This window comes from Triturus cristatus, chromosome 9 (assembly GCF_964204655.1).
Source record: "Triturus cristatus chromosome 9, aTriCri1.1, whole genome shotgun sequence".
Taxonomy (NCBI): domain Eukaryota; kingdom Metazoa; phylum Chordata; class Amphibia; order Caudata; family Salamandridae; genus Triturus; species Triturus cristatus.
The window spans coordinates 1,163,588,278-1,163,616,240 of NC_140592.1; the positions used below are offsets into that span (position 1 = coordinate 1,163,588,278).

Genomic DNA, 27,963 nt, shown 5'->3' on the forward strand with positions numbered 1-27,963 from the left:
ACGTTCTAGAATGGTTCAAGTCCTACTTGAGGAACAGTACACAAATATTTCTGGTGAATAAAAACCTGTCAGCTTGTTCCCCCATTCAGATCGAAGTTCCACAATGCCCAACCCTCTCCCCTTCACTATTCAACTTATATGTGGAACCACTAACGGATATATTCCGCCTTGCCAACATCTCTTTCCACATGTACGCTAATGACACTCAGATTTACATTAAGATTTCTTTTTTGGAGGAGTTCAAAACAATGAACAAGGCATAAAGGGCAAGGATGCTATAGTTAATCAGCTTAAACTAAACACGCAAAAAACAGAATAATATCCCCCACCTAATGCCCGCCCATTATAAAAGAATGGATCAATTTGATCACCGCACTTAACTGCACCCCAAACATTGTGGAATCAACCAAATCTCTAGGAATCACACTAGACCAGAGCCTAAACATGCAATCACACATCAACTCAGTGGATAGACATGCACGATTTCCCCTGAGCGATAGTAAGAAACTGAAACCATTCATCGAAACAGCAGACCTCAAAATGGCAATCCAGGCATTAGTAATCTCGTGGATTGAATATGGAGGCACAACACGTTCAGGGCTTCCAAGGTTGGAACAGCTCCTATAAAAGCCTGCCTCAACGCATCAACAAGGCTTATAACAGATTCAAACAAATTCGACCACATCTCTCCTCACCTGAAAGCTCTGAATTGGCTAGCTTATGGAGCCAGAATTCAACTAAAATTGGCGTGTATCACACACAAAGCGCTACACTTCAATTCACCAAGATATCTAGCTCAGAAATTGGAGATTTCTGGTGGAAGCAGACAATCCTGGAGCGCCAGAGACCTAGTGCTGAAGCCACTGATTTTCAGGAAGAAAAAAACGTATGAGAGCGCGTTTTCAGGTGCTGCACCGAGAATATAGAATTTGCTACCTCCAAGCATCAGAAGGTTACCTAACTCCACAAGATTCAAGAAAGAGACCAAGACCTTTCTAATGGGTAAATTCCTACCGTAACCATTACCAAACAACCTCGTAAAATTCGCCTAAAACCTCTCGCTTAAAGACGCAAAAGCATTTCTTGCTAAGGTCCAATTTCACCTGTTTTATATAGTTTCTTGATTTCCTTTATGCAATGGTTTCTCTAGACTTACATTTTGTGAATGTGCTAAAGTCTTTCTTGTTGAGTGAAGATTCTGTTACAATTTTGAATTGGACTTTAATGTGTTAAATGCGGGGAGGAGCCTAGCGCGCAACCAAGATGGCCGCGTAGGTGCGAGGCTCCCGAGGACCTCCGCGACCTCCTGAATTAATCCTGGCGATATCCTGTCCTTGTTGAGGGGACTGTGTCGGGGAACCCGAGCTGAGGCGCCACCCGTTTTTCGGGCTCGAATTGGACCCCGGACACCGGTGGGAGCACCGATCGAAGGTTGCGGCCTTCTCCTCGCCGGCCCCCCGGATTGGAGTAGTGGGGCGATCCGGGGACAAAGTGAACAACAGCGGCGGGCAAGGCTGGGCGACTCGCGTACCCCGCACTTTCACTTTCGCTTTTGCGCCCTCCTTGCCCTCAAGCGAGGTAGGGTTGCGGAGCGGGGTGCGGTGGTGTGGTCTTGTCTAAGTGCCCGGCTGACCCGCCGGCTGTGGGTCGACCTGCGGCTCTGTGCTCGCCCCCGCCTCCCCCCGGCGCCCGTGAATTGGTATAGCGGCCCGTTCGAGGAGATTGGCACGACGGTGGGAGAGCAAGCATGTCCACCAAACAAGATGGCGACCGGGCGAAGGTGAAGACGACCCGCCGTGGCACGGCGCACCAAGCTAACAGTATGGACCGCTACACTCTCCAGAAGGGTTCTCCGGAGACATCGCGCACATCCCCGGCGGGCCCGACGGAGGCATCTGCTCAGCCTGTGGATCTGACCCTCCGGGACGTCATGGGCGCCATCGCAGAGATGAAGGCCTCGGTGGACCAGCGTTTCGACACCCTAGCGCAAAAAATAGACTCGGTCCTGGTGGATGTGAGCCTTGTGAGGGCAGACTTGTCCAAAACGAACGACCGGGTTGATTCCCTGGCCCACACCGCAACGAGCCTCACGACGGATGTGGTGGCCCTCCAAAGGGAGGTGCGCCGGCTTGGCCAGGCGAGCGCCCTGATGGACCGGCGACTGGAGGATTCCGAGGGTCGGGCCCGGAGGAATAATGTCCGTATTGTGGGGGTGCCGGAGGGACGAGAGGCGGAGGCGGCGGATCTTTTTGTGGAAGAATTGATCCTTACCCATCTCCAGCCCCGGGGGCTGAGTAAGCTTTTTGCGGTGGAGCGTGCTCACCGGGTCCCTGGGGGCAGACCTAAGGCCGGTGCCCCGCCGCGGCCTCTCATTGCCCGGATTTTTAACTTTCGGGACAGAGATGCTATCCTCCAGACCTCCAGGCAACAGGGACCGGTCAAGCTTGACAACATGGATGTGCATTTCTACCCAGACTTTACTCCGGCGGTTCAGAAGCAGAGACAGAGCTTTCTTGGTGTTAAACGTCGCCTACGGGACCTGAACCTTAAGTACTCAATGCTTTTTCCAGCTAAGCTGAGGGTGGAGGTGGATGGTCGCACGCACTTCTTTGACCGGCCAGAGGCGGCTGGGGACTGGTTGGACACTCTGCCTGGAGATCGGGGCCGGGGGGGCGGGGGGGGCGCGGCTGGCAAGGAGGGCCCGCCGGATCAGAATTGAGGGGTGACTGAATAGGCCTTGCTCTGGACGATGTTCCTTCTCCATTTCTTGATTGCATATGTTCCCCTCCTATGGAGGTCGTGCGGGGTCTGTTGGGGGCTTCCCTCCTCCTCTGGGGGACTAGTTAGTTTTTAGCTATGGGGCGACAGGCACACTGCACTTTGGGGGGGCTGTCTGGGCTCATGCAGGGGTGCAGGGAGGGGGGAGTTCTGTTGGGATGGGGGGGTGGGGGGGGTGTGTTGTTTGTTTGCACCGCAAGGCAAACCCGCTACTATATTGTTGTTTTTAAGATGCTCTGTGGGGGACGACCGATTGTTTCGACGTATGATGGGGGGTAGGGATTTGACTGTGTTGTCATGGAATGTTAACGGCCTGGGGGATAGGATTAAGCGTGGTGTGGTCCTGCAGTACTTGAAACGTATTTCACCAGATGTTGTCTTCCTGCAGGAGACACACCTTATAGGTAACTCCTTTCAGGCAATGAATCGGCGGGGCTATCGTTTGGCGGCCCATTCTGGCTTCACTTCGGGCTCGCGGGGGGTGGGTATTATGATCAAGAACTCACTCCCGTTGGAGATCGATGAGGTGCGCCATGATGAGAGGGGACGCTACACTGTCCTGGTGGGAAGAATGGAGGGTAGAGTGTTTATTTTGATATCAGTGTACGTCCCGCCTGGGCTACAAGCCACCACATTTGCGGACCTGGGGCACCTCCTCCTGGACCTTCCGAGTGGCCTGCTGGTGGTTGGAGGGGACTTTAATGCGGTAGCTTCTGGGTCTATGGATCGCCATCCCCCCAGGGACCTCCCCCGGGCACAGGCGTGGCTGCCCGGCCTTTTAGACACGTTGGGCCTGGTGGATTGCTGGCGACTAAAGCATCCCGCACAGCGGCAATACACCTTCCACTCGGGTGCCCATGGTAGCCTCTCGCGGCTTGATTACATCCTTGTCCCGGCGGCCCATGCAGGGAGGGTGGGGGAGGTGCGCCATCTGGCGCGGGGTATCTCAGACCACTCCCCATTGCTGTTACATTTCGATGTCTTCCCGAGGGGGGATGGCAGGGTGGCTCCAATCAATGCATGGTATTTGCACGACCCCACCATTCGTGCCGATTTGATCAAATCCTTACAGCGTTATTTCGACGAGAATGTGGGGTCGGTCCCTTCGGCCATCTCCCTGTGGGAGGCTTTTAAGGTAGTTCTTAGAGGGGAGGCCCTCTCCTTTATCTCCCATGCCCGGCGGCGCGAGCGGGAGGAGGTGACCCGGGTAGAGGCCGAGATTGCAGAGCTGGAGGGTGACCTGGGGAGCGGGGTAACAGATGCCAAGCTGCATGTTCTACACCTAAAGCAGGCGGCCTATCGGGCCCTCGTCACGGAGGCGGCCAGGGGCCTCAGTCGAGAGCAGCAGGGGCGATTGTATGATGTGGGTGATAAGGCTGGCAAATTGATTGCGTGGTTGGACAAGAGGGAGAGAGCGAGTCGCGTGGTTCCGTTGATTGAGAGTGCGGATGGTGCGTGTGTCACCGAGCCGGAAGCCATTGTCTCCTGCTTTGCGGATTATTTCCGCGAAGTCTACTCCCCGGTTTCCCCCTGCTCGGAGGAAGATTCCCATGTCCTGCTTCGGGACATCGCACTGCCCTCCCTTACGGTGGAGGACAGGGATTCGCTGGACGCTCCTCCCACCTCGGACGAAATTGCCTTGGCTATTCGCTCGGTTGCATCCGGCAAGGCCATGGGCCCCAATGGTATCCCCATCGAACTATACAAGCTACGCCCGGATGTGTTGGCGCCCCACCTGCGTGCGATGTTCCTGGCGGCACACTCGCAGGGTTCCCTCCCGCCGGACCAGCGTCTGGCTACAATCGTGGTGATCCACAAGGAGGGGAAGCCCCGTGAACGGGTCGCATCCTATAGGCCGATCTCGCTCTTGAACGCGGAGCCCAAAATCCTCGCCAAGGTGTTGGCCAACCGGTTGGTTGGCGTGGTGGGCGACTTGGTCCACCAAGACCAATCTGGCTTTATACCACACCGCAACACGGCGCTCAATCTACGGCGCTTGCACGGTGTGCTCGCGCGTGTCCCATTTGTGCGGGAGCCGGCCATCTTGGCGTCCTTGGACGCCACCATGGCGTTTGACACGCTTGAGTGGTCATACATCTGGGCGATGCTGGCGAAATTTGGATTTGGACCGGGCTTTATTAGCTGGGTCAAATTGTTGTACTCGGGACCCTTGGCGCAGGTGGTGGTGAATGGGCGAGTCTCGGCCCCGTTCGCGCTGGGGCGGGGCACGCGACAGGGTTGCCCCTTGTCACCTCTCCTGTTTGCACTGGCCCTGGAGCCCCTGGCGGAGTGGCTGCGGTGGCACCCTTCCATCCGTGGTCTCCGCTGGACCCCCGAGCATGAGGACCGTGTGTCCCTCTATGCTGATGATATCCTCCTCTATCTCGCCTCCCCGCGTAAATCACTGATCGTCCTGGTTGATGTTTTGCGCTCATTCGGTCGCAACTCAGGCCTTGTCATCAACTGGGCGAAATCCTGTGTATATGTGCTTTCCGGGGAGGCTCTGGTCCTACCACGGGACTGTCCGATCCAGATTGCCTCCCAGGGGTTTCGGTACCTGGGGATATATATCACTCTTGACCCGGAGGCCCGTTATGAGCGGAATTTGCTGCCCCCCCTCCAGCGCTTGAAGGAGGACGTGGTGCGCTGGCGGCGTCTGCCGCTTTCGCCGCTCGGCCGAGCGGCCTTGTTTAAAATGATGTCCTTGCCGCGCTTCCTCTACGCCCTCCAGAATACTATGGACTTGGTTCCGGCACGCTACTTCCGTGAGGTGGAGGGCCTCCAGCGGCGCCTGTTCTGGGACGGGAGGCCGCGCATTGCTCTGGCTAAACTGACGCTCCCGTGGTACGATGGGGGGGTCGCCCTCCCGGACATTAAACGGTATTACTGGGCCACCCAACTGGCTGCAATTAATCATGGCCTTTACGGGCCCGCCTTGAACCCGGCGTTTGAGATGGACAAGATGCTCCTGCCCGGTGGCGACTACAATCGAGCGCTTTACTCTGCCGCGCCCAACCCCCGTCTGACGGGACCGACGCGTGTCATGGTGCGTGTCTGGCACGCGGCTAATGCAGCTATGGGGTGGAAGGACCGTTTGACCCGGGCGTCACCGCTATATGCGTCAGAGAGGTTGGGCTCCCTGTGGACATCGAAGGGCTTTGAGAAGTGGGACACGATCGGAATCAGCACTGTGGGAGATCTCTGGACGAGGGGGGGATTCAAGACTTTTGCGACGCTGCAGACGGAGTTTCAGCTGCAGGGCAGTGAGTACTTTCGGTACCTACAAGTCCGCCATGCGCTGGGCTCCGTCTTCCCGGATGTCGCGTCCATTCCGGAGTCTTCCCCCCTGGAGGACAGAGTGCTGGATGGCCATGTCCCAGACAGCACGATCTCCCTCATATATAAAAAACTGATCAACGACAGATCGTGCCTGCTGACTAGTCTCCGCGAGGCCTGGGTTGCCGATGGGCTAGAGCTGGACGACGAGGATTGGATTTCCGCGGTGGCCTCTCCAAAAGAAGTGGCCATCCCGGCTCGCCTTCGTTTCGTCCAGCTTAAGATCCTTCACCGGGTTTACGTGACGGGGCCAAGGCTTCTACGTATGGGCTTTGCTGGTGACGGAATGTGTAAGCGTGGCTGTGGCGCGTTGGCAACTTTCATGCATATACTGTGGGAGTGCCCAAAGGTGGAGCGATTTTGGCGTGGTGTGCATGAGGTCCTGCGTGTGGTTACGCGCGTCGTGCTGTTGCCTGAAGCGAGGAGATGCTTGCTGAATGTGTGGGAACCAAATGACTATTCCGTCCCGCAGACGCGGTGGGTGACTCTGGGATACATGATAGCTAAGCGTGACATTGCTCAATTGTGGGGATCCCAGAGGCCCCCTGCGGTGTTGGCCTGGAAAGAACATATGGATTGGTGTATGTTTCGTGAAAAGGTGGTGTATGTGGCGAGGGGTAAGCCTGGGGCGTGGGTGAAAATCTGGGGCCCCTGGAACGCCTACCGCGGGGGTATTTGTGAGCCGCCACAGCTACCGGCTGCCTCGCCTGCTCCGTCTCCCTAGATGGCCCCCCTCCCTTGGCCTTGGGCACGCGGTCCCCCAGTCCCTGATCTATTCCCATTCCCCTCTCCAGAGTTCTGCTGCTGGTTGGGATCCCCCACTTATGGAGCACGTGCTGTCACTTTGGATCGCGGGTTGCCTTGCGGGTGTGGTTTTTTGTGTTGTTTTGATAAAAGGGAACCATACTGTGGGCATGGAGCTATGCGGCCTGCAACATTGATTTCTCCTGTTTTGCTAAGCTGCACTGCCAAGAGACTCTTACTGTATGTATGCAATATGCTTTTGTCACTCTAGCGGCCGGCCGAGTGGTTGTAGGCCCATACCTGTAACTTTTTCAAACTGCAATAAACGGTTTCACAAAAAAAAAAAAAAAAAAAAAAAAATTATGTGTTAAATGCTGTCCAGAGTAATGTACTAAAGAAAAAGTAGTCACGTCTTTTACTGTGAAGCGCTCTGAACCCCTAAGGGGGTCAATTTTGCGCTATACAAAACACTGAGTAAACAAAATAAATAAGTAACAATAGAACACAATACAATATAATTAGTGTTCGGAAATAGTAACATTATTGGTGCATGAGAGTACTACCATCATTAGATATGATAAGAGTGATAGACAGCATCAATGTGTGAGAATGCTACCCCCATTAGCGGCTGGAAGTAATACTATCATTAGTGTGTGGGGCATTGCTATCATTAGTACTTGGGAGTTCCATCCTCATTAGACTAAGGGAGTACAACTATCATTGGTCCATGAAAGTGCTACAACCACTTGCATCTGCAAGCACTACCATCTGCGTTGGAGTACTACGTTCAGTATTTTACTGGAGTGCTACCATCACTGGTGCATAAGAGTGGTACCACCATTAGCTACTGGGTGTAGTACGACCGTTAGCGCTTGGGTGTACTAAGACCGTTAGCACCTGGGAGTACTAAGACCGTTAGCACCTGGGAGTACTAAGACCGTTAGCACCTGGGAGTACTAAGACCGTTAGCGCCTGGGAGTAATAAGACCATTAGCGCCTGGGAGTAATAAGACCGTTAGCGCCTGGGAGTAATAAGACCTTTAGCGCCTGGGAGTAATAAGACCATTAGCGCCTGGGAGTAATAAGACCATTAGCGCCTGGGAGTAATAAGACCATTAGCGCCTGGGAGTAATAAGACCATTGACCATTAGCACCTGGGAGTACTAAGACCATTGCGCCTGGGAGTACTAAGAGCATTAGTGCCTGGGAGTACTACCACCAAATAGCGCCTGGGAGTACTACCACCATTAGTGCCTGGGAGGAATAAGGCCATTAGGACCTGGAAAGGAATATGGTCATTAGCGCCTGGGAGTACTATCGCAATTAATACGTGCCCGCACCACAATCAGTCTATGGAAGTAGTACTATTAATGTTGCATGCTCATACTAAAATCACTTTCACCTGGAAATGCTACTATTATTGCCGAGTGAGAGTACTACCGGCATTAGTCTATGGGAGTTCTAACATAATTGTAGCTCGACAGTGCTGTAAGTATAAGAGCCTGAGAGTACTACCTTTATTAGTCTATGGAAATACTACGCTCAGTGGTGTGTAAGGGTGCTACCACCATTAGCACCTGGGAGCACTACCATTAGTAGTGCATGGGAGTACTACCACATTACCACGGGGGAGTATTACAAATATCAGTCCACTGGTGTACTACTGTCATTAGCTGATGGGAATACTACCATCATTAACGTGTGGAAGAGCTACTATGGTGACTCTCCCCAGGTAAGTGGGGGCAGAGGGGATTTCCAACATTGTTACAAGTTGCACCACCAATAGCACCTGTGAGTACTGCCATCAATACTTTGGGAAAGTATTAACATCATTTGTAAGTGGGACTACTGCCATCACTGCTGGGTGAGAGTACGACCACCATTAGCACCAGGGAGTTCTACCATCAATAGTGTGTGAGAGGACTTCCGTCATTAGTCTATGAAAGTACAAGCATCATTGGTGCATGAGACATTAGGGCCTGGGAAAACTACCATCATTAATCTATGAAGAGTACTACCATCATTGCAATGCAAGTGCATTACCACCATTAGCACCGGTGAGTACTACCATTAGTGTTTTGTGTGCTACCACCATTAACGCCTAGTTATCATTAGTGTCTAGGAGCACTACTATCATTGGTGCTTGGGAGTACCATCACCATTAATGTCTAGGATTCCTGCCGTCATTAGCTTGCGGGGGCACTACCACTATTAGTGAGGGGAAGGGCTAACACAGTGACTCGCCAGGCCCTGTACTATCAGGCACCAGCCCTAGTTCTGCCTGCACCAGGAACGCAAGCCCTGCTGAAGATGATAAAAAGGGCCCATTTCATAACTATCTATTAGAACATTGGAATGTTGAGAGCTCCACTGAAGACAATGGAGTGCTCCCTGCTTCTACGGGCCAGTAAAGGCAACATCCCAATGTTTTACAAAGGCCTTCGGCTCGGGCCTTTAACGCAGGAGTGGGCCTTTAATTGCAGGTATAGCCCGCTACGGCGGGCTATAAGGCTATATGGATGCACACCTATACTATAGCCTTATAGCCCGCCGTAGCAGGCTATACCGGCTATTAAAGGCCCGCTCCCACGTTAACGGCCTGAGCCGAAGGCGAGGGACTTTAACAAGGGACAGGACTTTAATAGCCGAAATTGCCCTGCTATGAAGGGCTGTAAGGCTATTAGAACATTCTGTCACTAGAGGGCAGAATGTTCTAACAAACAAAACAAAGGCCTCTCGAAGCTCAAGGGGATTTAAATACCCTCGAGCTCCGAGAGGCCTTTGTAAAACATTGGAATGTTGCTCTGCGGGCCTTTACCGGTCCGTAGAAGCAGGGAGCACTCCATTGTCTTCAGTGGAGCTCCCAACATTCCAATGTTCTAATATTGACTACATTCCAATAAGAAAAATGCAATGTGCAGTTATAATACCATAACTTATCATACTGGTAAAGAAAAATGTGAACGATATAAATAAAAACAAATCCTCAATCAAAAGTGACTGTGGGATGAAATAAAGCATAATCTGTATGCTGCCACCCTGCACCTCAAAATGAACAGTCCTTATCTAAGACATTATTTCTCTAAATATGGACTGTTGAAGTAAGCGCGAGGATTATTTTTTAAGGACACGTAAATCCTTGGTCACAGAAAACCATGAAAAGAGCCTCCATTCTGTGGCTTCCAGGTGGAAGACATAAACAGAAGTGTATCGCGAAGTAGGAGAATCCCACTTTAAACCATGGGCCAGGAGTTAATGTGTTCACCTGGCCTGTCTCCTGTGTTAAAATATACCCGGGCACTGTCTTTTATAGTGGAAGCACAGTTAGAAATACTACTTCCAGGGTAATCTCTGGGGCGCGTGGAGCACCTAGGCACACCACATATGTTTCCTATGCTATAGGCACTGTTCTAGTGACCAAAAGGTGTGCATGCGCTCAACTGTAAGTGGTCTGCCATTATGCCAGGTCCCTTACAGTTAACCCCAATGAGTGCAGATGCAGACTGCCTATCCTAGTCAAGCCATTCACCCATTCAATCAAGGTCACTGTTTGTAACTTACCAATTCCACACAGCAGGTTCGACTGACCCCCCCCCCTGCCCTTTGTTTGTCCTCTGCAGCAGTGGACAGAGGAAGGAAAGGCACATAGAGGTGCATAGAGCAAGAAGGAAATTATGCAGGCAAAAGAGGTGGACTTTTTGAGAGTTAGGCTAATGGGGCTGAAGAAAGTGGCCGACAGGCTACCTCAGTAAGCTGAATGTTTGTCGCTGACAAATGCAGTGATCTAGAGGCATGGCCAGCTCAGCCTTCCATGGAATGGAATGGAAAGACATTTGTAGAGCGCATGGCTACCCGGAAGCATCCCAGCGCTAGTAACTGACACAGGGGAGACAGAGGGCTAAGGGAAGAGCATGGTCTTTAATTGCGTCCGGAAAGCCAGATGGTTAGGGATTGTGCGGAGGTGGAGGGGCAGGGAGTTCCAGAGTTTGGAGGCATTATATGAAAAAAGTATACCGCCACTCCTAGACCTCTTGATCCTAGGGATCTCTGCCAGGTACAGATCGTCTGATCGAAGGTTCCGGTTGGCTTTATATGGACGAATCATGGTGGAGATAATAGGAGGACAAAGTCCCTGCATTGACTTATGCACTAAGCACAGGGCATTGAACCTAACCCGTTCCTGAACCGGGAGCCAATGGAGGGAACGGAGGGCCGGTTTTGCTGAGTCTATTGGTGGTTCCCGTCAGGAGTCTCGCTGCACTGTTTTGTACTGATTGGAGTCTTGTGACTGCGGAGATGGGAGCGACAGAGCATTTCCGGAGTCCAATCTCGAAAGTATTAATGATTGGACCAGTACTTTCCTGGCCTCGAAAGAAAGGAGGGCCATTCTAAGTAAGCCATAGCAGAGGGCTGCCGTTTTCCTGGCCTGGGTCCTAAGGCTCAGGTCCTGGTCCAGCCATACCCCGAGGCTCTTCATTTCTGCTTTCGGGACTGGTGCTGGGCCCATGCTAGGGGGCCACATCATGCTGGGATTAAAACTGAGAGTATTGCCCAAAATCATAATCTCAGTTTTTCTCCGTTGAACAGAGGTCATCAAATTACAGAACATACAACTGGGTAATACAAACATCTCACATTTACAGCGCTTAGAAATGAAGATTGTGGTATAAATGGCCATATAAAAAATAATTTAAGGAACAATATTTTCATTGATAGGATTCCTCCAGTCCAAAAACACAAAATAAAACAAATACTGGCAAAGCCAATAGGTTGCGCCTAGGCGCCTCTGTGCCATGTTGTACACCAGTGTGGCTGCTTTGAGCATTACTAAAAGTTAGTGGGGTGGGGTGGGGTGGGGTGGGGTAGATTGTAGTGGAGTAGAGTAGGTTAGAATGGAATGGGGCGGAGTGGGGTGGGATGGAGGGGGGTAAAATGGAGTGGGTGGGATGTAGTGTGGTAAAATGCAGTGGGGTGGGATGAGTGGGGTAGATTGAAATGGGGTAGATTGGAGGGAGTGGGGTGGGGTAGAGTGGGGTCAATTGGAGTGGAGTAGGGTAGAGGGGAGAGGAGTGGGGTAGATTGGAGTGAGGTACAGTGGGATGGGGTAGATTGGAGTAGGGTAGGTTATGGTGCTGTGGAGTGTTGTAGACTGGAGTGGGGTATAGTCGGAGCAGGTAGATTTGATTGGAGTGGGGAAGATTAGAGTGTAGTGGGGTAAATAGGGGTGGAATAGAATGGAGTGTAGTTGGGTAGATTGGGGTGGAGTGGGGAGTGAAGTAGATTGGAGTGGGGTAGATTGGCGTGCAACAGGGTAGATTTGGGGAGACTGTGGTAGATTAGAGTGGGTTAGATTGGAGTGGTGTAGACTGGAGTGGAGTAGGGTAGATTGGAGTAGAAAGTGGGGAGTGGATTGGAGTGGGGTAGATTGGAGTGGGGTAGAGTGGAGTGGGTTAGATTGTGGAGTTGGGGAGATTGGTGCGGAATGGGTTAGATTGGAGTGGGGAAGATTGGAGTAGACTGAAGTGGCGTAGATTGGAGTGGATTCGAACGGGGTAGATTGGGGTAGAGTGGAGTGGTGTAGATTGGAGTAGAGTGGGGTAAAATGGAGAGGGGTAGATTGGGGTGGGGTAGATTGGGGTAGACTGGAGTGGAGTGAGGTAGACAGGAGTGGGGTAGACTGGAGTGGGATAGATTGGAGTGGAGTAGTTGAAGGTAGACTGTAGTGAAGTGGAATGGGGTACATTGAGGCAGAGTAGATTGGGGTAGGTTGTAGTCGAGTGGGGAAGACTGGGTCATAGTGGAGTGGATTGGGGTAGATTGGAGTGGGCTAGATTGGATTGGGGAGGAGTGGGGTGGATTTGAGTTGATTGAAGCAGAGTGAGGTATATTGGAGCAAAGTGGGGTAGATTGGAGTGAAAACTAGTGGGTTAGATGGAGTGAGATAGACTGGAGTGGAGTTGGGTAGATTAGAGGGGAGTGGGGTAGCATGCGTTGGAGTGGAGTAGACTGGAGTGAAGTGGGGTAGATTGGGGTAGACTGGAGGGATGTGGGTAGAATGTAGTGGAGTGGGGTGGAGTGGGATGGGGTACACTGGAGTGGGGTGTAGTGGGATGGATAGACACAAGTGGTGTGGGGTGGAGTGAGGTCAATTTGAGTGGAGTGGGGTATTTTTGAGTGGAAAAAGGTAGATTTGAGTGGGGTAGAGTGGAGTGGTGTGGACTGGAATGGAGTGGGGTAGATTGGGGTGGGGTGTGGTAGTTTGGGGTGGGGTGTGGTAGATTGGAGTGGGGTAGATTGAAATGGTGTACATTGGAGTGGTAGAATATTGGAGTGGTAATAGACTGGAGTGGAGTGGTGTAGTGTAGATTGAAATGGAGTGAGGTGGAGTGGGGTGTGGTAGATTGGGGTGGAGTGGAGTATATTGGGTGGATTGGAGTGGGGTAAACAGGAGTGGGGCAGACTGGACTGGAGTGAGGTAGATTGGAGTGGAGTAGGACCGGCTGTAGCAGACTGGAGTATGGTAGATTGCAATGGTGTAGACTGGGGAAGATGTGAGCAGTGCTGCTGTAACAATTTCCAGAGTAGGGATGATGCCAACAATGTTACATCAGAGAAGTCGTAAACATCCAAGTGTCACATGAAGAATAAGTATTTCAAGCAAGCCGCGCCCACTCAGCAGGAGAGTGGTATGGGTGTGGTGTTTAGCTGGTGGTGCATTTTGGAGAACCCCATCGTAAATAAATTAGTAAAGCATGGAGTGGCCACCAATCGTACTGACATGCAGTTTTACTGTTAAAATTATAGCTCACAAACGAAAACGTGTTAAACCCTTTTCAGCAAATATTTATAATTTGGAAATCACCAAGTAAAGTGTCTTGATTTGTTCTGATCCTATGAAAATGTTTGTATCCAACACCCTTCAGAAATGCAAACAAATGTGCTTCATTGGTGCTTTTTATCTTCTTATTTTGAAATATTTACACAGTTAATTAAAAGGTATTTAAGTTTTGTTGTGTTAGAAAGAAACCAACATCCCACAGCCTTTCCCTTCCCACTCTGTGCACCCTAGCAAGATTGTCAGATAGATCACTTTAAAAAGTCCTCGAACTTTGCAGTTAAAGAAAAGTAAACACTAATCACCATGTTAAAAGAATATGCTTAAATTTGCCAGAAGACATAGTTTGTGTTTGACTTTTGTCTCTGAACACACAGCAAATCGGTCGAGATAAAAGCACATTTTAAAGGCATTTGTTATTGCTCGTTCACCTTCTGAACTCCAGGATAGTTATTATGGGGGTGCTTCTGCGCCTCCCACCAAACCTACTTGCAGTACCTGTGGAGTGGAGTGGATTTGGGTAGATTGGAGTGTAGTGGGATAGATCAGAGTGGGGAATATGGAGTAGAGTGGGGTAGACAACAGCCAGTTACAATGGTTGTGGACCTGATGGGCCGACTCTATTGAGTCACTGCTACCGATGTAACGCTTATTCATGTCGGTGCATATGTGCTTGAAAGAATGGAATCCTGTTGTATAAAGTATTCCAGACACGACTAAGGAAACCTTACCTTGAAGGGTGTCCTCAAGCGCTTGCAATTGTTCCACCTGCTTTTGATTCTGGATCTTCAGTTGGTAATTTTCCATCTCGAGCTAAGACAGGGATAAAACATCCATTTAGCATCTTGTCATGCTATCTGGTTCCTACTTGTGTATGTGTGCACATATGCCTGTAATTTTCAGATAATTAACACAATATGGCGGTCGTGCAGCTGATGAAATCCTAGTGACCTTACCATACTGGTTCAGTTGTTACTGGCTTTCTTCTAGAGGTATACCGATATATTATTCCAGGAATTAATATAATGCAAAATGTATTGGCCAGGAGGACACTTTGGCTATCTAGCTCCTGCTGCTTCTTATCGCCACCCCTGCGTTATCCTCAGAGTATTATTTACTACCTGCAGTTCTGTTCAAGCTGCCTGAGTTGATCACCCTCTAGGAGGCACCCAACCCTGGTTCCAACCAGCCTCCTGTCATCTCCTTCGAAGAGTTAAACCTCAGAGTTTTAAACATACACTCATCGCTCTTTATCTACTTTCTGTAATCGCCCTCTACAGCCCTGATTATCAGTCAGGCAGAGCGGAATTACCGCATGGAATTCAGTTCCTTCTGATTTTCAGTGCATCGATGATCCCACACTCGTTTTTGCAGGGTGTTGTACACCGGGCTTGATTTTCTAGGCAGTAATACTGCTCAGAAAGATATTGCATGACCTGCCAAAACTTAGCTTTCCCTTCCTTCCCCTTCTCCTGACACCCACCTCCCTCCACCCATCCCCACCAGACATGAAGTCATCAGTATACATTTACCACCTGCTCAGAGGGGGTAAATGTATGTTTTAAGTCCCACGGAACTGGGAAGTGTGTGAGGATTTACAACTGGAAAATCCATTCTCACATGTTTAAACCCAATAGCATGGAGTTTAGCTTGTAATTGCACTGTACTGGAACAGTGTTACTGCACAGTGGAACAACTTACTTACCTTTGGTAACGCTCTTTCTGGAGAATACTTCAACTGTTGATTCCTCACCTAAGAGTACTCCCCAGATGCCACGCCATCTGGAATACCTTTCCACAACAGTGCTCCTGCACTCTGATAGGTAGCTTTGTATGGCTCCACGCTGACTCCACACCATCCCCAGAAGAGATGAACTAGAGCTGTATTAAAGTGCTATCCGTGCAAGCTGCCGCTAATTTGTCTTCCCCCTTTCCGAGCCATCAGAAGCAGAGCGTGAACAATTTTTGGTAACAATATGCTGTACTCTTACTTAGGACCTTTATAGATATTAAAAAGAGACCACTCCACAGAATGAGGAGGTGGGAGAGAAGGAAGGAATCTGCGGTTAGATAGAGTATCCACAAGAAAAAGCCTTGTCGCTGGTAAGTAACTTCTTCACATTCCTCACCTTAGAATAGATATGAGAGCACTGCGCCACCTTTTGCCTTCTTTACTCCAGGGGACCCCAAAAAAGTGGATTGTCCACTAGATGGTGCTTGGTATGATGAATGTAAAAGTTTAAAGCCTATTTGGGGTCCAGCCAATAGAGGCTTTCCTCCTCCTCTTTCAAAGAGTGAGGTGGAGCAAAAACACTGGCAGGGTGATGGATTGCTCAACATGGAAGTGGCGTTTGGTTAAAAAAATGCTGCCCGAGTCCTCAGCACCAGCTTGTCCAGGAAATTGGTAGTGTAGGGTGGCTGCTTTAAAAAATTTTGGAGGTTCACTCATGCAATGTGTTGATTTAACCGCAATGAGGAAAACTGTTTTTAAGGCCAGGAGATGTAGCGAGCAGTTCTGTATCAGTCAAGGGTGTACACGTAAGAAATGTCAAAACCACATTACGGTCGCACTGTGGCATCACAAACAGTTTTGGAAGGAACACGTCTGACAAACCTTTAATAAACTTTAACACAACAGGTGAGTAAAACAAGGATGTTGGGCCCAGCATATGTAGAACGCCAGAAAAATAACCATTTATAGTGCCCTCTGAAAGGACTTGCTGGAATAAAGATAAAGCAAACAACAGAACTTAAAACAGCTTTGCTTATAAGGAGTCAGTCCTGCAAATGCCTATATGAGCCATGCATTTTTCCAAGTCCCCGGCACAAATTATTTTTGTGGAAGGGCATCTGGGGTAAAGATGAAGTCCACCCTTTAAGTGGCAGACCAAGCACAGGCAACTGGAGCTGCTCAATGTCCATGCATGTAGGTGTAGATGCACAAAGTTGAATGGTGGATCCTGCCTTGTTGTTGAGCTAAAGGGTACTATCAAAGTGGCAGCCTGATTGGGGGACAGATGCTGATGCCCAGAAGGTATGGGTAACACACTCTGGAGGCCCAATCCAGAACCATAGAATGTCCTGGGACGATTGTTCCTGAGCTTTTTCAGAACTTGTGGTAGAGAGGCAGAGGCGAGGTGTTTAGCAATCCTGTGTTCCATTCCAACTAGAATGCATCTCCAGATGAGTTTTTTTGCGGAAACCCAAATGCACAAATCTTTCAACAGTGCGTGTTCTTAACAGTGGCAAAAAGATCTAGCCAGTTTTCCCCAAACTGCTGGGAGATGTCCTGCTGCATCTCGGGGTGTAGATGCCACTCATGATCTGACAGACACCGCCGGCTCAATTTGTCTTCTCTGGCATTCAGGACCCTGCTAGGTGGCTTGCGACTGGTAAAATGCCCTCACGCTCCAACCACCTCCAAGGGACAGAGCCTTCTGAAACAGGACCCAGGACCTCTCTCCACCCAGCTTGTTGCAGTAATACATTGAGGTCGTGTTATCATGAGAAGCTGCATCGCCTCCTCTTGATGGAGAGCACAAAGGCCTTCAGGTCTTCACAGCCAGACAAATGGCCCGCAACTTCTGTCAAAGACTGGAGTTCCCTGATCTCCATCTCTCCAGCCCAACAGAGACACATCAGTCAACACAACCAGGTCTGGGCTGGGAAAGGTGAAGGGTCTGCTATGGGACTAAATGTGTTTGAGTAGCCACCTCTGCAAGTCTTGCACTGCCTCTTGTGAGACCAAAATAGCACCAGCCATACTGTCTTGGTGCTTTGCTCACTAAAACTTCAAATTCCATTACAGAGCCTCAAACATTGGGCTCAAAGCCAAATATCGTGGACTCTTTGCAGTAGAGGGAAAGCCATGAACACTACTGTGTCCAGGACAACCCCAAAGAATGTACCCCAGTGAAAAAAGTCAGGTGGTACTTTGTCTTATTGATAGTGAACCCCAACAAAGTGAAAAGGTTTACCATCATCCAGATGTGGTCAACGACTAACTGTGTCAAGCCACAGCTAGTCGTACGAGAATATGGATTTCCAAAATTTCAAAAGATGGGAAGCAACCAACACCATCACTTTCCTTAACACTGTGGGTGCAGCCAAAGGTGAGCACAGTAAACTAGAACATTTACTGGCCTACCCTGAATCGAAGATAATAGTTTGTGGGATTGCAGGATGGGTTTATGAAAATACACATTCTACAGGTCCAAAGGTACCATCCAGTTGTCCAGATCCAGAGAAGACAGGATCTGGCACAGTGGAGTTATTTTGAGTTGAATTTGTCATTCTGCAAGAAGGCATTCAGAGGCTGAAGATCCAGAAGAGGATTCAGGCCCCAGTCCTACGGAATGAGGAAACGGCAAAAATTACATCCACCCTCTCTTTCTGATTTCAGCACCCTCTCAATAGCACCTTGGAGAGCAGCAACCGCAACTCTTGCAACAGAGCAGACAGGTGCTTTTCCTAAATTCTCTCTGCTGTTGGATGAATAGTGGGGATCGTGGATGGAAAAGGCAGGGTATAGTCATTTTGAATGATTTGTAAAACCCATCTGCCAGACGAAATGGATCTCCAACATGGGAAGAAGTGTTAAATCCTATCCCTCACTGGTTGGGCATGCATCACTAAGGGAAAACTAAAGTGGTTTGGTGTCCGTTGTAGCAGAGGAAGTGTAGGACTTCTGTCCCTGCTGGCCTGCATGCTGCCTGCCACATCTACATCCATGGCTTTGTAAGGAATGAGCTGCCTGCTGCATCACTGGTTGGGAATGTTAGCTGTCTATACTAGCCGGGGTCAACAGCCCCAAGCAGTGCGCATAAGCCCTGCTGTCCTTAAAGAGCTCTATGGTATTCGTATTCAAAAGTTGGTATCCATTAATAGTCATATCCATGACGGAGGCCTAAACATCATCAGAAAATCCTGTAGAACACATTTGTGCACGTCAAGAAAGGACAACACTGGCACTGGTTGCCTTACCTAAGCAATCAGTAATGTCCATACGTGTGGATAACAAAAGGCAAAGTCCTGTCCCTCATGGATCATCTGGGCCACAGAAGTCCCAAGATGGATAAGATCTTGCTGGCCAAATTCAAAATGGCATGTGTGTAATGGCACAGCAAACACACAGCATTTACAGAGCACAGTGCTACAATGGTGGAAGAAACGAGTTAAGAATCACCTTACTGGTTGAGACCTGTACAATAAGTGCTTGATGAGAAAACCTGGCCCCGGTATGTGATGTCTGGCCACCTGCCTATTCACAGGTGGGCAAGAACAAAGCTTCGATCAAGTGCCTGTCAAAGTATTAGTAAGGGCATTGTTAAAAGGAAGTCTCTCACCATCTTACCCTTATGTCTAATGTTAATTTCATGTTGCTGTCCCTTTAGTAATTTTATTCTTACACTTCCAAAATTGAGTAGTCACAGGAACAGCCTCGGGACAGAGTCCATGTGGGTCGTAAGTGGGACTTGCGTGAATGCCGCAACTTCTTGTGTTTAGCGACATACTGCTTGACTCCCGCTCTCAGATCGCCTTCAGATGGATGAGGGCACACTTATTGCACAAATTAGTCACATCCCAAGCCCAAACACCGAAGACACACCTCATGTGGGCCAGTAACTGACATCTGCTGGCATCATTCCCTAGCACAATGGTGACATTGTTTTAGATATCATCGGAAATCAACAGATATGAGAGCAGGAGCCCTGGATCGGCATCCAAAGGTGTGAAAAATAAAGGATCAGACATTAGCACACAGCTGTATTGTGCTACCTAAAGGCTCACAGGGACACAGATAAGGAAATATTTTCTGGAAGCAGCCTGGGGAGTATTCTAAGGTAAGGAATCTGCAGGTAGATGTATCCATCAGAAACATTAATTTAGAATAGGGAGTTTGCACCCCGTCAGTATGATGGAACTAATAATCAGGGCCTATGTGTCTGGTTTTTTTAGGGGACAGCTTGTGACAGTGCATGAATATGCGCTCTCCCTAGCGAGGCTCTATTGTATAAAACATAGGACTTGCAACCCACCCATTGCTTACCGATTTGTTGGAGTCTATGTCACTCTGCTTTGCTGCATCCTTAATGGCCAGCAGAGGCGATGCGTCACTTCCGTTCCTTTTTCTGACGCATGGACCAAGCACAGATTATTTAATTGATGTCTGTTTGCGCCCTGATTAAAGTGCTATTTTTTTCAAACATGTTGCTGCTTTCCCTCTTACCCATCACTTCTCCATGTTGCTGTCTGCTTCGTCCCCACCCCTCCGCTATTATTTGACCATACCCCCTCCCTTGCCCATCCCGCTCTTCCACCGGAAAAAAAATAATCGCTATGACGCGAAGCCAGTGCTGGCTTCGCGTCATGCTGCACAGACAAGCTGCTGTACAACATGGCTAAAAGGCATTGACAAAGCCAAAAACTCTTGCATAATCGAGACTTATCTGCTTTATCAATGCTTGTTTCATTTTCACTATTGTCCTGCTATTGTCTGCTGTTTGTCATCACTCTCAAAGCCAAAGTATGTCTCGCCCTCATCCTGCTCCTACCTGAAACTTATCAACACCCTCTACGAAACTACTGGCACGGGTTCCCGCTCTACTGATGCCTGCCACTTCTCATCACCCTAGATGTGGGTGTTATGCTGTCGTCCCCACTTTTTTCTCAACATCCTCCTCATGTAATCCTCAGAGTATTTCTTCTGGTCCATCGCCCTGTCCAGTGGCTTCCTCTAGTCTTCTTCTGGGTGTTACACTTCAGTGTATGAACTGACTGCATCTCTTTTTTCCATTTTAAAAAGTCTCCTCCACCATTCTATAAAAAGACTTTGAACCAAAACATTGCCTTAAACTGAGCAGCTGACGACAAAGACCTGTTCTTAGTCTAAGCAACATGATGATGACTGTCTGCAAATAAAGGAGCCACAAACCCTCCAATTTGGCGCTGTATGTGATCTGTTCCCAGCATGTCATTATCATGAATTACCCAGGCTGCTGCGATAAACAGGGATCAGAACAGACATACCTCCTTCAGCTTAAACGTCACCCATTCCTTGATTTTTGCTGCTTTCTCTTCGATGATTTTTGCTTCTTGAGCTCTTAGGTGCACCTGAAGTAAACAAGTAGATTAAGTGGATTACGACAAAGCCAAGGCGTACAACCCAACAATCAGGTACTGTTTAGAGGGCTGCCATTACATCAATGTGAAACGGAGCACACTAGAATGACATTAATTGACGTTTATTCTGATATTATATACACGCCGAAAGCCAGGATTAAAGGAACAGGTAAGGCGGGGTTTTTTCTGAGTAAATGTAACCGTGGAAACACTAAAAAATACAAAAACAGAACCAGGTAACCAGAGTAACAACTTTAGAATAAATTGGCAGCTCATTTAGACAAGTGACACACAGAGATGGCTGGTTGCGTCCTATAGATTTACAAATGGTCCTGGGTAACATGAACAGGGCCAAACCTAAAAACAGTCAGTTCTGATGCGGCCATTCTTTGTATTCAACATGAATGCATGCCCAAAGGCATGCATTCATGTTGACTGTCTCTTAACTATTCCTCAAACGAGCTTCCTATGGTAAATTGGGTTGTTGGTTGAGGGGGTGAAACCCTACTCAAGCAACAGCCACAATTCTTGTCCTGGTGTACCACAAATAGTCACTAAATTGACCTGTGCTTAACCCTCTGGCAGCTTGGCAGAAACGCAGTCAGACAACTTAGATGCAATGTTTAAAGTATTTATGTAGCACATCAACTTAGAAAAAGAGAGTACATTTTAATAAATTATTTGACACCAAAACAACAAAAATCCAATTAGTAGAACCGGAGATATGCAATTTTAACGGTTTGGGTAAAAATAGTGCTTAAAAGCACAACACACCAACTGTGGTCATCTGGTAGCGCTAGACCGGGACAAAGTCACAAGTTCAACTCGACAGTGATGGCACGCAGGCTGGATACAGGGAACAGGTTAGGCCCACTGAGAATTGCACGGTATGTTATTGATGGAGGACATTGCTTTCACTGTTTTCCAAATGCCTCTAGAACAGTGGTTCCTAACCTGTGGTCTATGGACCCCTAGGGGTCTGCGAGGTCTACTCAGGAGTCCACGATTGCGTTGAAAAGTAAACAACATTATGAGATGAATTAATTATATATAAATAAATAAGCAAAATTGAAAAATGTTAAACGTTCTGTGTGGAAGAATTTGAAATTGAAGGCTAAAAATTTGATTGGTAACCACATATTGATTTGTGGGAGCAGTGCAAGTACATCAAACAAAATATAGTATAGATGCTGGGACGCCTCAATTGAATTTAGAAAATCTACACCCTTCGCATTAAAAGTTAGATTTTTTTACATTTATTTGTCAATTAAAAAAATATAATTTGTGTTTTTATTTGATGAATGCTTGATTCTGAAATTTATGTGAATTGTTTTGAGGTTCAAATCATCAAAATTACTTAGGCCAGACTCCCCGGTTTCCTGTTATGTCTCAGTGAGGGGTCCCTAGATTCCAGTAATGGTAAAGTGAGGATCCATAGAAGTAAACAGGATAAATGAGTGCTCTCGCCCCGCTACTCTTCAGTGTCCCAGCCCATTTAGTGTTCCATCCAAATTAATGGCCTTCTCTTCTTCTCTGCATTTTCTCCCCTCACCCATAGCGTTCATCCACAGCTCCTCAGTACTATCCTACATGCACCTTTTAGTGTTCAACACTCTTGAGCGTGTCAAGTACTTTGAGTGCCCGCACGCTGGTGCAATAGCGTCAGACTGACAACGCAGAAGTGGGGGCAGCAGTAGGGTCTACTGCGTCCAAATGGCTACATCAGCTACTAATATTCAGTATGCTAGGTGCATGTAATTTTACTACGGGAATTACTATGGATATGTTGGGAGATGAGATATTGAACATTTCAAGCAAAATATGCAGCAAATGTATGAACATGGTATTTATGGGTAGATGGTCAGGTAGCAGACAGCGAGGATATGAGAAATGGTGGAAGAGAGATTGCAGCATTAACTCCTTCCGTTGAGCTCATGCAAGAAGGACTTCCAGATGTTTACAGAACGTGACAAGTCAGAGGTTTTTCCGTCAAGTGCCAAAACTAGTTGTGTGGTCTGAGCTCAAATGATCAATTTACTTACCTTCGATAATACTTTTTCTGGTGGATACTCTGTCTAACCGCAGATGCCTCACCTTTAGAATATTGCCCAGGTTCTAGACTGATCCATTTTCCGTAGCAGTGCTCCCCTGCGCCGGAAGGTGGTGCAGTGTAGCTCTGCATCGGCTTCATTCCACCTCAGAAGTGACAGAGTGGAGCCACATATAAGCAAGACCCCTGCATGACGACGTCAATTACTTGCTTGACTCCGTGCTATCGGACGCAAAGCACAAAAACAATTGGAGGTACTGGTCAAATTAGATGGTAAAAAGAAGCCCTTGCACAGAACGGGGAGGTGGCAGGGCAGTGAGGAACACATGGTTAGATAGAGTATCAACCACAAACGGTGTTACCAAAGGTAAGTAACTTGTTCTTCTGATGAGTTTCTAACCGCAGAATCCTCAGCTTCATGTGTAGCTGGCTCAGATCAAAACGTCCAGCAGGACCGAACGGGTTAAATGCTCCTCCTGTCTGACCTAGCTATTTAGACAGTAGTGGTTCATGAGCGTGTCCACGGACGTCCACATCATAGCCTGGCAGATGTCATTAATATGTACTCCAAGGGCCAATAAAATGGTGGCAGTCTTGGCTCCTGTGGAATGGGCCCTCATACCTTCGAAATGCTGCTTTCTGGCAAATGTGTAGCAGATCTTATTGGAAAGGTCTATTCATCTTGACAGAGTACTTTTCCGCACAGCCTTATCTTTCTTAACCCTCGAGAATGGTACAAAAACCTAATAGTCCACCCGATGGTCTTTGGTGCGGTTGATATAAAAGCTTAAAGTTCTTTTGGAGTCCAGCCAATAGCATCTGTCCTGCTCTTTCAATGTGTGAGGCAGGGCAAATAACCTTTGTTTGAAGGGTGATGGATTGCAGAATGTGAAAAGGCGTCATGATGTTCGTCAAGAAGGCAGCCCTGGTCCTTATCACTAGCTTGTCTCGACAAAAGGTGTTGTAGTGCGGTTGCACCAAGAGAGCCTGGAGCTTAAAGTAATCATATGAGGACAGTCTTTACAAATAGATGATGCAACGAGCAGCTGTGCATTGGCTCAAAGGAAGTACAAAGAAACGCCAGGACCAAATTAACGTCCCACTGTGGCATCACAAATGGCTTGGGAGCGAACATGTGTGTTAAACCTTTAAAAAACTACATCGTAACAGGTGATTTGAACAAGAACGGTGGGGGCTGGAAAGGCAGATAAATAACCTTTAATATGAGTACTTTCAAAAGGGACGATACTGATAAGGAAAACTTGTGGCAGGGGTTGAAATGCCCAAAGAACGCGCCATGGTCTGGCTTTCTTTAAAAACGTTCTAGGGCAGAATCAGCGGTTTGGTTAAATAGGCGAGATCCATCAAAAGACAAATCCTTTAGGGATGCCTACACATCTCCAGAAAACTCGTAGATCGCATTTATGACTGGAGCACCACATGGAGTACTACACAGGTGCCGCCTGCTAGCCCCAAGCAATTGGTGTTGTCCAGACCAGCATGAATCACATATTTGGCTGTATAATGACCATCTTGAATTGTTTGAGCTAAGGAGGCCATAAATTCTTCCAGGGCTGCTGGCAAGATCTCACTGGCCACGTCACAGAGGGTAAGCGTCAAATGGCCCAGTAGGCAAACTTCGTCGACCGACCTCAAGGCTAGGCTGGCAGACAAGAACATTTGTTTTCCAAATGCCTCAATCCTTTTTGAATCCTTATCTTGGAGGGTCGTGGGGAATTAATTAGGGTCACCTTGTTGGTGGAAGTTTGGACCACCAAACTCTCCGAAAAGAAAATCAGGGTTACCAGGCGCTGAACTGAGGTGCCTGGCTACCTGCATGTAAAGTGGTAGGCACAAGCAAGGCTTAGACCAAGTGCCCATAAGAATATCAGTTAGGCGCTCGTTGAACGGGAGCAAGAGCTCAGAGGAAGCAGATCAAATTTGCAGATCTTCTAAAAGGATGTTTTATCTCATTTCAACATAAAGATAGTTGTAGGCCCTCGGCCTCAGCAGCATGTTAATTTTTATAGCAAAAAGCACTTTCTTCCATTGGAGGCTCCTGTGGGATATCAACCCTGTATCCTGGGATGTATCAAGTCACTGGCTTCCTGTAAATCCATGTATCAACATTCTATATCATATTGTGAGGTAAATTATCCCCATCATCACAATTTTCATCTCCAAGTGGTGGTAAACTAATCAGAATTTGAGCCAAAAAGATGGACAGAACCTCTGAGGATAGCTCTGTGAGGATTGCTCCGGTGCAGGCGCTGTCAGGACAGGTGTCAATGAAAGAGGGATGAAGTCAGCACCGGAATTAGTGCAGAACACGAGATGGGATCAAAGGGCTCTGAGGGCCCAGTGACGGATCTGCCAGTGGTAACGCGAATGGGTAATTCTTGGGTAATCCTTGGGTAATCCTTGGGGCCTGAAGGCAGGCCAGAACAGTGCCAAAATATGCACCATTGCCCTCTTAAAGGCATCGACCTGCTGCAATGTTGTTGATGTTCCAGGGAATTCGGGACACATCGAGACCTACTGTGGGTTCGACTCCTCAATCAGGGATAAGGATTGAGATCGAGTGGCACCTTGACACCCTCGCAACTTATCTTTAGCTCGATGGTGGCTGAATGGGATCGAGTACCGCTTTGTCTTCTTGTCTTCCTCTTCAATTTGGACTTCGACTTACCAGACGACTTCAACTGTGAAGACAACCTGGCATGGGATAAGCTCTGAGAACAGAAACGGGCCCAAGCCCTCGACTCTGAGTGGAAGTGGGCCTTTCACAAGGTCTGTGACTTTTTTTGAAGCTTGGCGATGTACAGCTTCACTTCACTGTCCTGGATTGCCTTTGGGTGGATGAGGACACACTCCTTGCACGAATTGGAGTTGTGCTTTGAGCCTAAACAACAAAAACACACTCATGCAGTTCTGCTACTGACATCTGTTTTCGATACTATTAGAATGGTGTGAACCCCAAATGTGGAGACATTGTTTTTTATTTCAATTTGAAATAGTAGTCAATACTGATGAATAATTATGAAAAATTGAATGTTTCTCCAGATCTACGTTCAAAGGCACGGAAAGAAAGGAACTTACGTTGGTGCAAGGTATGGGACTTATATGTGGGCCTGCTCGATGACTTCTAGGACAGAAAAAAAGCTAACACGAAGACACATGGTGCCACTGAGCGATGATGGGAGCACTGCTATAGAACACGTGAAGATTAGTCTGGCACCTGGGGCTATTCTAAATGTGGGAACTCTGTAGTTCGAAGTATCCATCAGCAATTTGAGCTTGCCGGAGAAGCTTTGGAGTGTAGTTATCAATATACAGTATTATAATTTACAATTTAGTAGAAACACTTATGGCCCAAAAGCGTATACCTAAAAAAAAATATTGTATTAACTAACACATACTAAAAAATTGAAACAACAAAAAAAAAGGAGGGGCAAAATGTTAATTTCCCTTTTTTACATCAAAGTGAATTGCAGCCTGCTGCTACATGGAAACCTACGAGGAAGGTATGGTTTTCCCTCGTGGCACCAGGGTTGCTGGAAAGGCTAGATCAGAGCAAAAGGGTTCAGCCTAAGGTATGAGGCTAGACCCTATTAAGAATGTTACTGTTGAAGAATACGTAGAACTCAGGATGTAGAGGAGAAGAATGTTTATTGAACCAAGATCCTCAAGCACCAGCTGACGTTTGAAGCACACTCAACATTCTACAGTGAGCTTCACCTCAAGATTCTACAGAGAGGTACGTACCAATGGGAGGAAAAGGGGAGGGGGAACGGGAAAAGAGGAAAGACCAGGTAAAGGAGGGGAAAAAGGAACGGAGTTTCAATTACAATTACAACAGTTACCTTTAGTCTTTGTTGCTAATATGAAGCAACAATACTTTAGGAACTAGGAGCAAGTGAGGGCCAAGTGAAGTTCCACAACTCTGAAAAGACTAGACAGTTACTAGTGGTGAGACATTTTGAAGAACTCAAGAAGCTCCTCTTGAGAGGATGTGGCTCTGGGTGCCCGATGAAGGATGTTTTTTCTCAGTGAGTTTTCTGTACTTTCAAGAACTACCCCATCAATGCAGCAAAGCAAGACCTGATCTTTGTAGCAGCCTCATCCCCTCTATCAACAAATATCAATGTCCAACTTGACGTCCTCACCATAAACTCCAAACCAACAGAGAGACCACTCCTTAATATTCAAGAACCAGACATCAGAGCCCATATCTTTAGCCTCATGGCATGCTAGAAACTTTACAAACTGTAAGTCCCCCATATGAGACAGGAGAAAATGTGGCTAAAGTCATAGAACCAGCCATATCTCGAGGGTTTGAAGACACTCCACTAAATACACAGAAAACTCATAGTTGAAAATAAAGTAACTTATTACATCAACAGAATGAATGCTACTGCAAATGGGAGCAGAGCGGTCACCAAGGCCCTCAAGCAAACCATCCACCCCAAAATCACTGTCAATTCAATTCAATTCTTTCTTTATTTGTTCTTCCGAAGACAGGTCATAAATGATAAACATAATAACAAACATCATTAAGATCAGACTCACCTCAGGAAGTTACAATCACATTTTCCATTTAAAAGAAGTACGACTGCAGACAAAACAGTAATTTGCTCGTAACTAAAGTGACGGTGCAGATAGACTGGATCCGTAGATAGCAACAAATATTATCCAATAGCATTAAATATTAAAATCAGTCATATAAAGGAGTTAGCAGCAGCAATAGACATTTTAGCAGCAATACAAATGCAATATATACAGAAACTGTTAAAATGCATTGATTTTAAAACAGCATGCTCCTTCTCTTTGCTAAGTGCACTTGAAAAAACTCGCAACGGCAAAACAAACATCACGATCATGGAGTTGCTGGAGAAAATATGAAGCCACTTTACACTTAGAAAATGTGTGCCTGCGCAAAAGAGGTATTAAACATTTCCTTGTAAATGGAAGATAAAATTGACAGAAAAATACAAAATGTAAAATAGTTTGGCTTGAATGTTCATCACAAGGGCAAGTGGTAATAGATTCAGATGAATACTGGCCCAGGGAGAAGCCTATCAAACAGCGAAATGACCCC

The 27,963-nt window shown here is 47.8% G+C and overlaps 1 protein-coding gene across 1 annotated transcript in view; it reads right to left on the reverse strand.

The window, feature by feature from the left end:
* Window positions 1-27,963, reverse strand: part of PLEKHH1 (pleckstrin homology, MyTH4 and FERM domain containing H1) — a 380,707-nt gene that overhangs the window by 231,848 nt on the left and 120,896 nt on the right. Inside the window, exons 5-6 of the mRNA XM_085627151.1 lie at window positions 20,723-20,806; window positions 14,425-14,506 (exon numbers count right to left, since the gene is read on the reverse strand). Of these exons, the coding sequence (XP_085483277.1) occupies window positions 14,425-14,506; window positions 20,723-20,806 (166 nt within the window). The remainder of the gene's footprint in view (window positions 1-14,424; window positions 14,507-20,722; window positions 20,807-27,963) is intronic.